Genomic DNA, 15,232 nt, shown 5'->3' with positions numbered 1-15,232 from the left:
TTCATAAAATAGCCTATTGAGCTTCCTCCCAAATCAAGAGCAAATGAAAATTAAACTTGACCTTACGTGGAAATGACATCATGCTACTTTCATTCCACTTTTACTTAATGTGCATCTAGACGACCCTAACTATTCCTCAATCTAAATCCATGGATTGTTTGTATACGAAAAAAGAAGAAGATATCAACAAAACAAAAACAAAAAAACAGTAGCTCCAGAACCCATGCATGTCATGTCTACATACTCAAATCCACGAGTATATGAAAGAAATTTCAGATGTATCCAGCCAGGCTCTAAATTTCGGATATCAGTAGTATCACAATAGTAAATACATCCAGTTGTTTAGGCTGTTTCGTTTTTGTTTCCATTTTTTTTTAAAGGAAAAATTGCCAATGGGTGGCATCAAGTTACGAGAATTGCCAATGGGGGACACACTTTTGAAAAGTTGTTAGAGAGGGACGAAATGGGGGTTATCAAGTCTCTAAAAGGGGGTTATCAAACTCTCAAAAGCGGGTTATCAACCCTCTTTTAGAGACTTGATAACCCCCATTTCGTCCCTCTAAGAATTTTCAACAGTGTGTCCCCCTTGGCAATTCTCGTATTTTGATGTCCCCCATTGGAAATTTTTCCAAAAAAAATATTCTCGTATCGGGTTCTCAGGGCATGCGCATTGGGCAGAATTATTATTTTAAAGTAAAATCCTAGTAATAACTTATATATTGTTTTACCATCCATGAACCATTTCCATGTCTTTGATCTGATGTCTCGGCGCATTGGGCATGTTGGGGAACCATGAGAAAAAAAACTCTTGAAAAACATTTTCCATGAAAGACAATTTCAAAGGCCTGATAACGTCTTCTTAGGTAAAAAATTATTTCATATAAAGCTTTTCCTGCAAAGAAGCCTAAGAAAGTCTTACATGATATTAACTTTGACCTACAAAAAGGGGTTAATTGGAAAACCTGTTTTCTAAGAAAAAAACATCACATGGCTGCCAAAAATGCCCTACACTTTCCATGTTCTTCATCTGATGATTAGGGTTGTACAATCATTTTTGATTTTTTGTGCTGAGGCCTTCTTGGTTGATGGTTTAGGCTGTAACAAAAGGTAAGACCAAGCTATGCAACAAATTCATGTAATTTCTCATTTGACATTACAATAGCTTCACAATAAGCAAAGAGTTTAAGAAAACATTCAACAGATATACAAATAGTATTAAAAAGGACGGCCCAATGCACGAGGCTCTCGCCATTGCGGGGTCAGGGGCGGGCTAGATGTACGCAGCCTTACCCCTGCTTTGCAGAGAGGCTGTTTCCGTGACTCGAACGAACCCATGACCACCAGGTCACAATGGAGCAACCTTACCGTTGCGCCAAGGCTCGCCCTCAGAGAATGACCTCCCCAATATAAAAACTTCATCCATAACAACCGGATAATAATAATCATTACCTATCCTAATAATGATTAGTGTTACTACAACTCAGATGCATCTGTTTTTTTTCATTTGAAAACTCAGATGCATCTTTGAAGAAAACTACCGCAATACCTAACAAAAATGTATTGAGCAATCAAGTCCTAACTCTGGAGTCTCGGGGCCTTCAGAAAGTAAATGCTCTTCACAAATCCTTTTCCTACAGAACCAACATCTTTAAGCATCTCTACATAACCTGCATCTTCTCGGCCTCGTTTCTGTAAAAACCAGGATATATCTTGTTAAATTTATAAATCACCAAACAATATTGTGTCCTCATGTCAGCTATATATATGGCTATCCAAGTCCGGATTCAAATCTCAAACAATGTACCAACCATTGCAAGTATTAGATGAAACTAGACTAAGAATCTTGGTCAACTTTTGTCAATTTAAGTTAGAACCAACTTATTGCATCACATGAACCACCGTTTACGCTGTATATTAGACACTGACATAGGCATGCTTGGCTGGCTACCATGAATTTTTTTTCCCTGGAATATTAGCTTCCTCAGTGGCGAAGGAAGGTGAGAGAGGGATAGACAGTAGAGGGATTGAGTAGAGGGTAAGAAAAGAATGAAAACAAGGAAACAAAAACTCCACCCAAAATATGATCTAATTTTTCCTTTTCTTTTAGCCACTTCTCACCTCATTCGTGCCCTCTCAAGTCTCTTCTCCCACCTCCCTTACACTTCTCTCCCCACTTGAGAAACTAATTTATCATGAAAAAAAAAAATCATGGTTTCCAAATATGGACATAGTGTCAAATATTTGTCTCTTTCGGGAAGGGTGTATCGCGTGATTTTTTTTAATTTTCTCGGTCTTTTTTTAGGTTTATACCGGGAAAATGGAAAATAAAATATATAGAATACAAAATTTAAGAACAAAATTTGGACAAAAAATAATATCATGAATTTATCACAATATTTTCATGGTGAAAAATAAAATATGAAGATGTCTCGGTGATTTTTCATAATCTCGAAAAAAATTCGGGATTTTTTGTTTTATAAAAATTAAAAAAATATTGCGATATTTCCGAAAATATTGGAGAAATTTGTGACTATGGTCTCAGACATCCTCTATCCGTATTGGACTTAGACATGGGTTATAATACAACAAGGGGTGTGGAGATGTAGCTTTACCTTTGACCCCGATTTTTCCCATGTTAGACCAACAGCATCGCCTCCAAGAGAATCATACCACACCTTAAATGTGTCTGGGAACTCTCTCTGTAAATTATTGAACACTCGTAAGTCTTAGTCCACCCAAATGGACAATAGCAAGAGGTTCTGCAGTTATCATACACTAAAATTACAGATTTACCTTTAAATCATCTAAAAAGCATCGGGTCGGATCAAAGTTCACCATCAGATTATCCCTCATTTCTAGGATGCTGTTATTTTTGTTTCCTATTTGCATGTAAGGATGGAAATCCTTACTAGCTTTCCCTTCAATCACATGCCTTCCTGCCCAAGTGCACAATACGAGCAGTCATACCAAAAGAAACACAAAAGACGGCCATAGATTAACTAATCAATTAAAACCATTCAAAAAAAAAAACTAATCAATTAAAACAAACCTTTATTCATCTCAGCTGGGAAAAGTAGTCGTTGAGGATAAGAAAGTTTATCCCTGTGAAGAAGAATTACAGCATCATAGTTGTTCAAAGGAGTCCGGAATACACACTGCGATCCAAAGAACATTCAATGGTGAAGAGAAGCAAAATAATGGTTATATATCAATGCTGCTAGAGCTTTTAAACAATGGACATTATCGATGTCTCACCTCCCACCTATTAGCACTACCATTCTGACCTTGTAAGATCAGCTTTGTCAAAAATTCTGCACTGCTTCGAGCATAAAGCGCCATCCTTCTAAGCATCTTTTCCATAAATCAAAAAAGATACTTTATGAATTAGATAAATACATTAGTAGATATACTTGATGAATTAGATAAATACATTATAAGAAAACTTTGGATGGTCCCCAATAGCTGGGCAATAATAATTTTTTGTAATCTTCTAACATTGGGATTACTGTATCAATTTATAGACTTCTTGGCATAATTTTCACCACTTCTTACATGGGGTAAACTAGTAGCCTACTAAAGTCTTTTGGGATTAATTATTTTTAAACAAACATTAAATCACAGCGTCCAAACCATAGTTACCGGAAACTTTCTATTTAGGTTATTATTTCTTCCTTAAGGAATATTTTTTCCTTCTGATGATGCTGAAGGAGCGTATTTAAAAAAATGCATTAAATTATGAAGAACTTTATCAAAAGATTTAACATTAAATATACATGAATTAAACATGTGACTTTAAATTCTTAAAACTTATAATTCTAAATTAATCGTGAAGTCTTCCCTTCTACTTGTATTTTTTACCTATATTAACCCTTCCTCCCTTCTTATCAAAAAAAAAAAAGACCTTCCTCCCTATCCTACTAATTTCCTACTTTTTCCATGTACTTGTTCGCTTCGAATAAGGCTTATTACCTGCTTCATGTTGACTTTCAACAGCATTTCCAACACATTTTCTCTTTACTTTCTTTAGAGCTTTTCGCTTCCCGCATTTTGCTCTTTTCTAAACCCATCTCTTCCCATATCGCTTCTCGCACTCACTTCCCACTCTATCAACTTATGGTCAAGAATGCTAAATATTCTTTTCTGAGTAGATCTACACCGATGATAACATGAAATTCTAAAATGTACTGAGGCGACAAGAGTTTAACCATCAAAAGTACAACAAAACTCTCAAAATATATATGCTCTAGCTAATAACAAATTAAATTCTTGAAAAGCCACTAAGCATTTTACATAACTAGCAGAAGTTATTAAAAGCTATCAAATTAATCAAATTCAAAACAGTGCAAGACAATGGAAAGAGTGCTGGACTTGGTTAACCAGCTTCTTGGAGAAAATTCAGCTCATTTAAAAAAAAAGGAGATTACTCACTGATGTGTTTGGTGAAAACTTGGTCCAAGCTTCAGAGGCCTTATCATATGGTGTAGCCAAGAACATTGCCGGGTCTACATTAAGGGAATTTTCTCCATAAGATTTTCTGCTGGACATGAAGTTTTCCTGATCCAATTAAACAAACAATTATGGGCCATCTAATGCATTGATTACATGAGAACTTGAGTATTAGCAAAGAATGACAAGTAATTAAAATATTATGTAGTTGCACTACAAAGTATGATGCTTACATTTATCTCTTTCTCATCCTCCAAAGTTAGATCATTGTTTATGTCAACAATCAGAGGAAAAAAGGTCCAATCATGGCTAGATAGTAACTCTAAGAACCTGTCACTCAAGATGGCATCCATAGTTATAATGCACACTATAGTACAAAGACAGTACTTAAATTAGTGATGAATACTAGCAACAATTCAAAAATCTCACACTATGAAGTCTATAATAAAAGAAAATTAAGAAAAAACAATGATGAAAAAAACTAAGCTTAAAGAAATTATATTTTATTTATTATTTCAAATTGCCAATCAAGTGAAAATAAAAAATGCCAATGCATACCTACATAGAATCAAGGAAATTGCAGACCAATTGGCAAATTTTTGGAGTAACTCAAACAGAGCAAATGACTGAAGCTCATATGCCTAGAGATAAGAGGTCTTCTAAGTTCTAATAGAGTGAAAACTATCTCTTCTTGTGCAATGCATGTTAGTGATAGACCATGTTAGTGACACAAAGCGTGGTTTTAAATTTTGGTCGCCATAGCAACGGAAACGCTTCGGTTTTGGTTTGAAAGTTCGGTGAAAATCCTACAAAAACATGAAAATGCATGGAAACATATGCAAATGATAGAATTTTAAGATAAAAATTCATGTAATGCAAGAATAAGCACAAATACACACTTAGAAACCATCACATAAGCAATACAACCATCCATGATAACTTAACAACATAAAAAACCTAAGTGAATTTCACATGTAATTCATATAAATATTTATCCATAATACATAGATTATATTTCACATACAATTCATATAAATATAATTACGTGGTACAAGTGATATGGTACACCACTAATACACTCGAGGTTTTTTTTTTTTTTTTATAGGGATGGAAATAGAAACATTTCAGTTGTTTCACATAAGGTGGAAATTTAAAACCATGTGTATTGGGTGTAGTAAACAAATAAAAATCAAAGAAAAAAATGACAAAAATTGAGATCCATTAAGAATTAAATCCTTTAATATTACACTGAAATTAGCAGCTAAAAAAAAAATATATATATATATATATATAAGAGGATTTTATGAGGGTTAGTTACTAATCATGGAGTTTCTATTAAAATTAAAGGATTTAAACAAAAAAAAAAGATAATTACTCATTTTGTTGTTGTTTTCTACCTGCTTTTAATTTTTATTTTTATTTTCTGATTTTTGTATATAAGTTTGAAAAAATATTATGATTCAACATTTACGATTCAATACGATCCGAACCTTGTTACGATATACAATTCGATTCTGATTTTCGGAACCTTGGTTGCAAACGCTTGGAAGAATAGATCAGAAGAAAGAAATAAAGAACGAACAACAAAGAGAAAAGAAAAGAATAGTTTAGGGACAAAAAACATGGATTCACACCGAGGTTCACCTAGGCATCACACCTTAAGATATGAAGCATCACACTTAAGAAAAGAAATCACACCCAATCAACATAGGAAACCATCAATTTTCATTCATATTCAACTGTTCTCATTGCCAATTTGCCTGTCATATTGGTAGGCTACGCAAGCCATACAAAAATTGGAAAAAAGACTCTTAACCCTCGTTGTAAAACTACTCCTAGTCTAATTAGGAATCATATTCTCTCTTTACATGGACTCTATCTAATCATACTACAAATAACCTCTTTTTCTTTATTTTACTTGATTCATTAAAAAACTACTTTTCTTTTTTAAATAAAACTTCTAATTCAACACAAACTCCTAATGACTTAAGAAATCACAATACACGGACCTTTCCTACCACAATAGACCACTAAAAATTCTTTTAGGTTGAAACGTGGGACCTTGAGGCCACTTATCAACTTAAGTGACTAATTACACCTGACTTAAATAACCCTATCACTTGAGGATTTCGTAATACACTTGTGAGCCCCATTTTAAATACATACAACTTAAAGAAACCAAGTGATACTGGTTGGAAGTGACAATGGTAGCCCTCTTATAACTTAAGGGGCTTAAAAGACACCTAAAAATTAAAATTTGGACCCTAGGATGGTCCCCATCAGGCCGGTAGAGTTTGGGATAGGTAGAACAACTTGAGAAATTTGCTTTAGACACAGAATAATAAAATTTGATATGGAAAAAGTACATAAAGAAAAGAATAATATTTTCTAATGTTCAATGGCTTGGCATTAAGTGGAGAGAAAAAAAGCCAACATTTCTTCGGCGCCTAGATAGGCCTCATCACACAGTCCTTTTTGAACAGGTGTGAATTTCATATAAAGCCAAATAAAAACATAAAACAAGCCAATGCCAATAAAACTGAGTCAAGATGCAAGTAGCATTCAGATAAACCCCAAAAGGGCACAAAGATGACATAACCCAACCATCCATGGAGGAGGGAGCCTAACCATCCGAAGGATGAGAATTGAATTAATTGAAGAAGCTAGATTAACTAACCCCTTAAACCCCTTTGTTAGATTTTCTTTCAGCTGCTTGAAAGGATGTTAAGATTGTCTTATTCCCTCTCACTGTCCTAATGAATTCTGATTCCTAACTTTGTGTGCCAGAAACAGACAGATATAGCAGCATCCTAATCTTTGATCTATTCTTTCTTACTGTTCGTGCGTAACCCAACAATATTCGATGTGGTGCTACTGGACAACTGGGACACCATCTTATTTAGTCAGGCATCTCCACACCAGACTGGATTACTCATTCCCAAGGTTCTGAAAATCGGAATCGAATCGTAAATTGTAACAGGGTTCGAATCGTATCGGATCGTAAATCGTAAGATTTTTTCAGATTTATATATATAAATGAGAAAAAATATTTAAAAATATAAAAGGTAAAAAATAAGAATAAAATGAGTAATTATCTATTTTCCATTTGAAACTATTAAATTAAATAAAAAATTCCATGATTAGTAATCCGAAGCACAAACCAAATTCATCGCACAAAAAATTACTAAACAAAGCACAAACTATATTCATCATATAATTTATCACAACAGTAAACAAAACACATACTCAAATCTATAATAATCATCATACAAAGAAATGTCAGCAATAAACAAAGCATTTTGAAATATTTTCATTTTGAAATCACAATCGGTTCTCAAAATCCAAAATAGAAAGAATCGTAAAAGAAATCATAAAAATCATAATAATCGCATGATTCAAAGTCGAATCGTAAGATTTTTTCGAAAAAAAATTCTTCATCCGATTTGAATCATTCAACCCACGAATCGATTTGAATCGTAAGATTCAAATAGTAAATCGTAAGATTTTAACAAGAGAGCTCATTCCTATTCATTTAAGATAGCGATAAATCATGCATTAATCATTTCAAAGCTCAAATTGCATAATTAAGATGGTATTTTCTATCACTGGCTGGCTCTCTCTTCATAGTTTGCCATCACACTGATGCTGGGAGAAATTTAGAAATTAGGCTGAATATGTCATTAGTTCACAGAAATTAATTTGAAGCACGAGAGATGGCGGGAATAAAGGATCAAGGCCACAAATTAACCTAAAACAACCATAAACACATCAGTAACTAGAAATAGTCAACGCACAGAAAATAACCATCACAACTCTCACCATGAATAGGGGAAAAAGAAGAAGAAATAGGGAACAGTACCTTAAAAATCCAGTGATCCGTGAGCAAGGAGCATAAAAAGGAAAAGGCTTCAAAAAAAGGTAAGCAACTAATAATTCAATTGCCTCCTCTGCTAGGAAAGAGGAAAAGAGATGTGAAGTAACCCATCGTTTTGCAAGCCTTCAAAAAGAAGCAAATTGAGTAAGTAATGAACATTGAACCCAAAAATTATTATAAAATAAAAAATCGCACTCACCGGACAACTGACCCATATGTAGGGTAACGACCTTGCAAACCATTAACCATGCTAGAATGCTGACCACGAAGAAATAGCTCCTTATCTAGAGAAGGTATCCATTTTGTTTGACCATTTCCAGCTACAAATAGAAATATATTTGATAAGTGCAACACTATAAAATTACTATTTCAGTATCTAAGTGTTAAAAACACACACATAATCAACCTCAAAGTCCATACCTTGCTTTTTTATCAAGTTCATGCCTCTCTCATGCAGAATTCTAAGACGAAAAGCATACCCAGACACAAGGACATTGACCTCTTCCTCACTAGAAATGCATGTCATACCCCAGCATCTCTGAAGACTGTCATAATAACATCAAAGTTACAAGTTGAGAAGAATGTGGATATCAATGGACCCACGGACCTTTCCCAGAAGAGTAATTGCACAATTAAAAGAACCTCTTTTCCCCTACCTTTCCCCAATTTTTAGAAGGAAAGCAGATTTAGTCTTCTCAAGTGCTACTTCATCCAATGGCCAGTTCCCAGATCCCTCCAACTTGAGACAGAAACAAACATATGCCTCATACATGTAATGTCTAAGCAGAGAACTCAAATAACTTCAACAACTGCAGTATCTCATACCCATAGTTATCAAAACATGATTCGGCAATAAAACGGGACGGCAAAAATTCGAGTTCAATACGGTTTTGGATCAAAAAATGGAGTTAAAAAAACGGAAACACAAAAAAAATGCATTTAAAATTTTGTAATTAACAAAATGTAGTAGGGGTAAAGTTGGAAAGTTGGCCCAAAAAAGGTGTTTAATACGTTAAAAATGTTTTCCTAAAAAAACAGAGTTTTTTAACTACAAGTTTTAAACGGTAAACCATTAAAACGAGTTTTAAACAGTAATTTTTGAAAAAAAAAATGCCGTTTCTGCTAACTATGCTCATACCTGGATCATAACGTCAAGTGGTTGAATACAAGTTGTAACAAACTTGTGTGACCTTCGGCCAATATCCGTGTCATTAGCCAGGGGATGAGGTTCAGGAGGGAAGACAGATGTGTACCTGAAGGCTGAGTTAATTGAAAAACAGGTAAGATTGTCAAAGGCATGAAATGACTATAATTCATTACTATAGAGACATTTATCAAAAATGTCTACAAGGCTCACAACCTACATGGGGTGGACCAGGCTTACAAACTCAAACTTGACTAAATAATAGAACAAGAGCCTCAGTGAGTAATCTTCACAATCCAGTCACACATGAACATCTACCAAACATTAACTTAAAAAAAACTTCTACCAAACATCTCAACTAGAAAAATCAAAAGAAATCATGAACATTCAAAAACAATATATATAGAACTTTACAAAAGGAAGAATACAAAATTGGTAAGAATTGGTACTCTTGATGAGGAAAACTGGGACCCTGTTGTGGAAATATTCATATCACGGTTAAAATCCTGGAAAGAGAAGTATTTTCCTTCCCGTGCTGAGTATCCCTCATCAAGCCTACCACGAAAAACTTTCCAACTTATCACCAATCATTGCCTCAAATTTCTTCCTCTGTTGGTGATAAGTTTAATAAGATTCCAAAAAAAATTTCTTGATACCAGTAATTCGTAATTTAAGAATGATGATCTTTTTAATTGAATATTTTCAAATGAGGTTGTTTGGAAATTAAGGATTAAGGATCTCTATGTCAATGAAAAGCAGTCATTTTTTTATGCAGGAGGATAAATTCCAGTGAATCACATGTTTGGGACAACAATAAAGACAAATGTGTTCCCTTTAAAGTTTAAAAAGAATCTTAGATTTGTACATGTAAGTGGAAAAGAATCGGATTTTGGATTAAATAATGGCGTGGGGAGTGGAAGAACTCTAGCCGAGCAGTTCCTAACCTATATAAAAGAGCAATGGAACCTAATTAGATCTGTCCGGTGTTTCCTTTGAAGTTTAAAAATAACCTTAGATTTGTACGTGGAAGTGGGAAAAGATTCAGATTTTGGATAAAATAATGGTGTGGGGAGTGGAAAAACTCTAGCAGACCAGTTCCCTGACCCATCTAAAAGAGCAATGGAACATAATGGGGCATCTAATTATTTAGATATTTCTGGTCTTAAGGCAATGTGCACTCCTAGAAGGGAGGTTTCCTCAAGTAGAGTTATGGAGGAAGCACTTATTGTTTTAGATACCCTTGAAAAATGTCTCCATCTATCCAATGGGCTGTATGAATTTAATCCATTAAGCCTAAACATCACTTACGTGAAATCCTACAATACGAGTCTTCTAGGATCCATCTAATTTCAAGACTTCAGCCATTCACAAGGGTAATTGACTTTTATGGAAAGCAGTGGAAGGAAAACGATAAACTGGTCACCGACAAGTACAAATATTATATATGCATATATATACCCTAGTGAATGCAATAATGTGACAAAAACACGATATTTTGAAAATATCGGAGATATTTGTGACATAGACAATTATAGTGATACAACGAATAAATACATCGCATTGGTTACTAGAAAAAAAAAACAGACCTGGGTCCAAAGGCTTAACACTAGAAACACCCAACGGAATGTCCTCCAGGCTACGCAAACGCTTGGATAGAACTTCAAAAGCCTTAGTCAAAGCCCCAGAATCTGAGATTGGATCTGACAATTATCATAAGCATATTGCTTTTGTTAGTTATACACGTAATTACACACATTTTACATCATCAGAAATTAAATACGCAAAGCTCAACAAAATTAAATTGGTAGCTACTGTTTGGTACCACCTTTAACACCATGAAGAAGGCAAAAATCAAGCTGATCTACAACATGTACCATATCCTCATTTGATAGAGAAAGGTGTCGTGAAAGAATATGCTCTGCAATTCTTTTTATGATGAGGTGTCTATCCCACTGCTCACATTCCCAAACTGTCAAAATGGCATAGCATGAATTGGCAGTATATTTATCATCTTGACAAACATCAGAAAACTAAATCATTGTTTTAAATTTCAGCCGAAAACTGAAATTTCAGTCCGAAATTAAGGAATTTGGTTGGGTCCAAAATCAACCAAATTTCAGATTTCGGTTCGAATTTCGGCCGAAGTGTGGTCATTTTGACCGAAATTGTACAAATTTCAGCCAAAATGACCAAATTTTGAAAAGGAATTTTGGTTTCGGTAGGGACCAAAACCGAAATTTAAATCCATGATTCAATTAAACCATAGATAAAACATCACCTGTGCTCTCTGCAATATTCCCATCTTTAAATCTCCGAAGCTCTGCCTTTTCTCCCCAAAATTTTCTGAATTTGGCAACCTAGTACATAACATGAATATTGTCTCAATAAATAAAGTGAAGAAAACAAATAATAATAATCAAGTACCAAAATACCTCCTCTTTGTTCTCAGAATTTGGGCCAACATCAACTACTCGAAAACTCTTCTCCGAAGAGCTGACCATTATACCAGCAAGCAACTGCTCATTACCAAACTTCGAAAAACCCTAGAGATCAAAGATCAACATATTTAGAATGAGTAGAACATCTATAACAATGTTATGGTAAAAAGAGAGGAAGAATGGATTGTATACATCTTTTATATTCCATTCAAAAGGTGTGCTTCTCCAAGTCACGCGAACATATTTTGCCCTATCAGTAAGTGCTCGCTCAAGAAGGGAATGTATCTTTTCTTCATATACTCTCCAACATTCATCATCGGAGCAGAAGCCCATTTCATAAACCTTACTGTTTCCTGTCAAATTTATTCTGAAAAAGAGCAAACATGTGTAAAATGCCTGGAAATTAAGATACTCTTCAACTGTAAAATCAGCATCAAGTGATCTCTTGGAGTGTTGTCCAAACAAACTTGCTACTGAAATTAACTAACAAAAAGATGTGTCACACAGACAGCCACAGGTGTACTCAAAAGCATACAATACATTAAACTTGAATAAATGTAATATTCTACAAACCAAATGTTCAAGAAGTTGCAATGATGGCAAATACAAGCTATTTGCGATCCAGGATGGTCTGAATCACAGTCTCACTGAATGGATCATGGTAATGACAAATGAAGTAAACCAAGTGATACGAAAGGTAGGAAGAAAAATAGATTTGAGAAACCAAATGACAATAAGAATCCTTCTTTAATTTTGGAAAACCAAAGTATCCTAGTTTACACAAATTTCGATCATGTGGAACTGAGATCATGAACCATACATCGAAAAAATAAAATAAAACTTTCACATAGCCAACATGCTTGCTCTTTTCATTGAAAAACCCACCTGTCAGCACCGGCTCTTTATCTTTGTTGGACAAATGTAAGCAAAAAATAAACATTTAAGGCATATCCAAATTGAAATTGTATAGACATTGTTACGTGTCAGGCATATAATGCAACGTCATTAAGGTAGCCTTCATTACATCTAAACATAAATTTGCTAGCATATCCATAAATGTGCTCACTTCCCAATGAATATGGAAAATCTGACATACTGAAAGAGAGGACTCACTTTTTAACATGGTTCTGAATTTTGGCCGAAACATTTCGTTTCGTTTCGGCCGAAATATTTCAATTTTGGCAAACGAAATCCACTTGGATTCAGAAAAATACAAGATTTCACCCGAAATTTCGGGATTTCATTAATGTTTCGATCGAAATATGTGAAACATGCAACTTTTCAAATAAAAAACAAAGATATGTCGACAGAAACCCTGACAAAAAATCAACACCATTTGCAGAAAAGAGAAGAATCACGAGATTCCTTTAAGATATTTCTAAAAAAAGTACAAAAAAGAAAAAGAAAAACCAACGATGAAGAATCTTGCTTGAATTTCGGATGTGATTTTGTACTGAAATGTTTCTGTGATTTTACAAGATTTCAGCCGAAATTTCGTATCGAGACCAAAATGTTTCAGTTTCGCTGGTGACTCATGGATGAGTAAAACCGAAACCGAAATTTAAAACCTTGCTTTTTAGAGACTTGTACCAATTGAGAAAAACAATAGATTGTTCCTAACCTTGAGTATGAAGCATGGGTAACAAAAATATTTCAATCCTGAAATATTCATGACCCATCAATATCTATATGCATGATGTTGATTTGGTTGTGGTACATACTGTATAGTTTGCAACCTTGCATATGCCTCGCAATCATACATAATATGCCTCGTGCATATTACCATAAAGCTTTACTCAAGCAATTAACAAAGGTAATGGATCCACTGCAGAGAACCTTTCCCTTCAAAGCAATCTGCAAACAACTTGTGAATCCGACATACTGAAAGAGAGGACTTACTTTTCAGAGGGACTTCTACCAATGGAGAAAAATCAGTAGATTGCTCCTAACCTTGAGTATGAAGTACGGGTAGCAAAAATATTTCAATGCAGAATCCGACATGATCTATCAAAATCTATATGCATGATGCTAATTTTGCTATGGTACATATTGTGTCCATCAAAATCAACTTGTGGCCCCTTAGCAACCTGTTTCTCCTTCAAGCAAGCAAAGCACTTAGTAGCAATTCCACCAAAACTTGATGCCTCTACAACTAGTAATGCCTCAAATATGTATGAACATGAGTCCCACATCATGAAAGTTCCGCTCAATCAAATTTTGATTATTTCGTGGATGTATGGCTGCAATTTCCAAGGTCATGAGCTTGGAAACGGCTGATAGAATTCTTGCTGAGTAATGATTAGTACAACCAATAAGATAAGCTATTAAGTGGTAATGATCACTTTTATCAACCAAAAGTTGGACATAGAGAAGAAAGGAGTCCCTCACTTATAAACCAGTAATTCAGCCTTGTTACTTCAACTTCAACCTCCTCAATTAACAGAAGAAACTCTAAAAGCTTCAAACAACACAATCACCCAAAACATGGGCTTTCTAAAATCAAATAAAATTTCCCAAATGTTAAAATGTAGGATCATCGGTAACCTGGGAAGGGATTCAATAATACAATCATTAAATAAGTAGCTCCAGATTACTTCCAATCATACAATTTCTAAATAAGTAACTTTCAGAATCTAGTAACATAACTGTACATGTTAAATTATTAGAAAATTATGGAACCGGCACTTCCTAAAAGCTTTGAGAGCCACCACTCCTATGTCTTGGAAATGAACCTATTCCAAGTCCTTCTCCACTTACTGAAACTAAGGTCCAAAGGCATACTTCCTGTAATGATCAAACAAATTCTGGTTTTCAATTCACTGAAGATTCTAATCCCATTCAAGTTCTTACCTATAGGCTAATATTCCAATTGTTAAAATACCTAAATGAATCAAATATTCAAATCCTTTGAATGAGAACATGTTGCACACTTCTGCCATCGCCATTGTTTTATGGAAATATTTCAAGTTGGAAAGTTGGGAAAGAAGCTCATAAAACTTGTTGAGTGCATCTGAATATCTTTTTCATCAACTTAAGGTCATATAAATTGCATCCTCACCTAAAAAGACAAGGGCAGTTGATGCCCAAATGGCAGCAGTGACATGATTGACAGAAACTTGCACATAAATAATTTTTAATATCACTTATGCTATATGATTTTACACTGTGTAGATTGATGAATATCAGTCCAACACATCCTCAACAATGCAGGGCTGCATAAATCCAATAACCTTAAGTTTCCAATGGATATTTTTAAAGAATAGCGTTAAAAGACTACAATCTTCAAAGGAAAACAGTCTCAATGGAAACTCCTATAGTGGCTTCATTCAA

General features: G+C 34.4%; 1 protein-coding gene across 3 annotated transcripts in view; it reads right to left on the bottom strand.

Annotated features, from left to right (window-relative positions):
* Window positions 1-1,108: 1,108 nt before the first annotated feature.
* The window catches only part of LOC143852543 (nucleolar protein), a 29,461-nt gene continuing 15,337 nt past the window's right edge, over window positions 1,109-15,232 (bottom strand). For 2 of the 3 annotated variants that reach the window (XM_077361964.1, XM_077361963.1), the window contains exons 11-27: window positions 12,095-12,269; window positions 11,897-12,007; window positions 11,743-11,821; window positions 11,290-11,433; window positions 11,051-11,164; window positions 9,459-9,580; window positions 8,977-9,059; window positions 8,741-8,865; window positions 8,520-8,640; window positions 8,306-8,443; window positions 4,680-4,776; window positions 4,429-4,554; window positions 3,256-3,351; window positions 3,050-3,155; window positions 2,794-2,936; window positions 2,613-2,699; window positions 1,109-1,689 (exon numbers count right to left, since the gene is read on the bottom strand). In XM_077361964.1, the coding sequence (XP_077218079.1) occupies window positions 1,576-1,689; window positions 2,613-2,699; window positions 2,794-2,936; window positions 3,050-3,155; window positions 3,256-3,351; window positions 4,429-4,554; window positions 4,680-4,776; window positions 8,306-8,443; window positions 8,520-8,640; window positions 8,741-8,865; window positions 8,977-9,059; window positions 9,459-9,580; window positions 11,051-11,164; window positions 11,290-11,433; window positions 11,743-11,821; window positions 11,897-12,007; window positions 12,095-12,269 (1,981 nt within the window). In that variant the 3' untranslated portion in view covers window positions 1,109-1,575. Of the gene's footprint in view, window positions 1,690-2,612; window positions 2,700-2,793; window positions 2,937-3,049; window positions 3,156-3,255; window positions 3,352-4,428; window positions 4,555-4,679; window positions 4,777-8,305; window positions 8,444-8,519; window positions 8,641-8,740; window positions 8,866-8,976; window positions 9,060-9,458; window positions 9,581-11,050; window positions 11,165-11,289; window positions 11,434-11,742; window positions 11,822-11,896; window positions 12,008-12,094; window positions 12,270-15,232 lie in introns of those variants that run through there. The other variant, XM_077361965.1, reaches the window with a different exon arrangement.

Source organism: Tasmannia lanceolata, unplaced genomic scaffold (genome assembly GCF_043159265.1).
Source record: "Tasmannia lanceolata isolate RefF3 unplaced genomic scaffold, GAP_Taslan_0.1 ptg000019l, whole genome shotgun sequence".
Taxonomy (NCBI): domain Eukaryota; kingdom Viridiplantae; phylum Streptophyta; class Magnoliopsida; order Canellales; family Winteraceae; genus Tasmannia; species Tasmannia lanceolata.
Note: the sequence above shows the minus strand (reverse complement) of the source record. Positions and strands in the feature narration are given on the sequence as shown.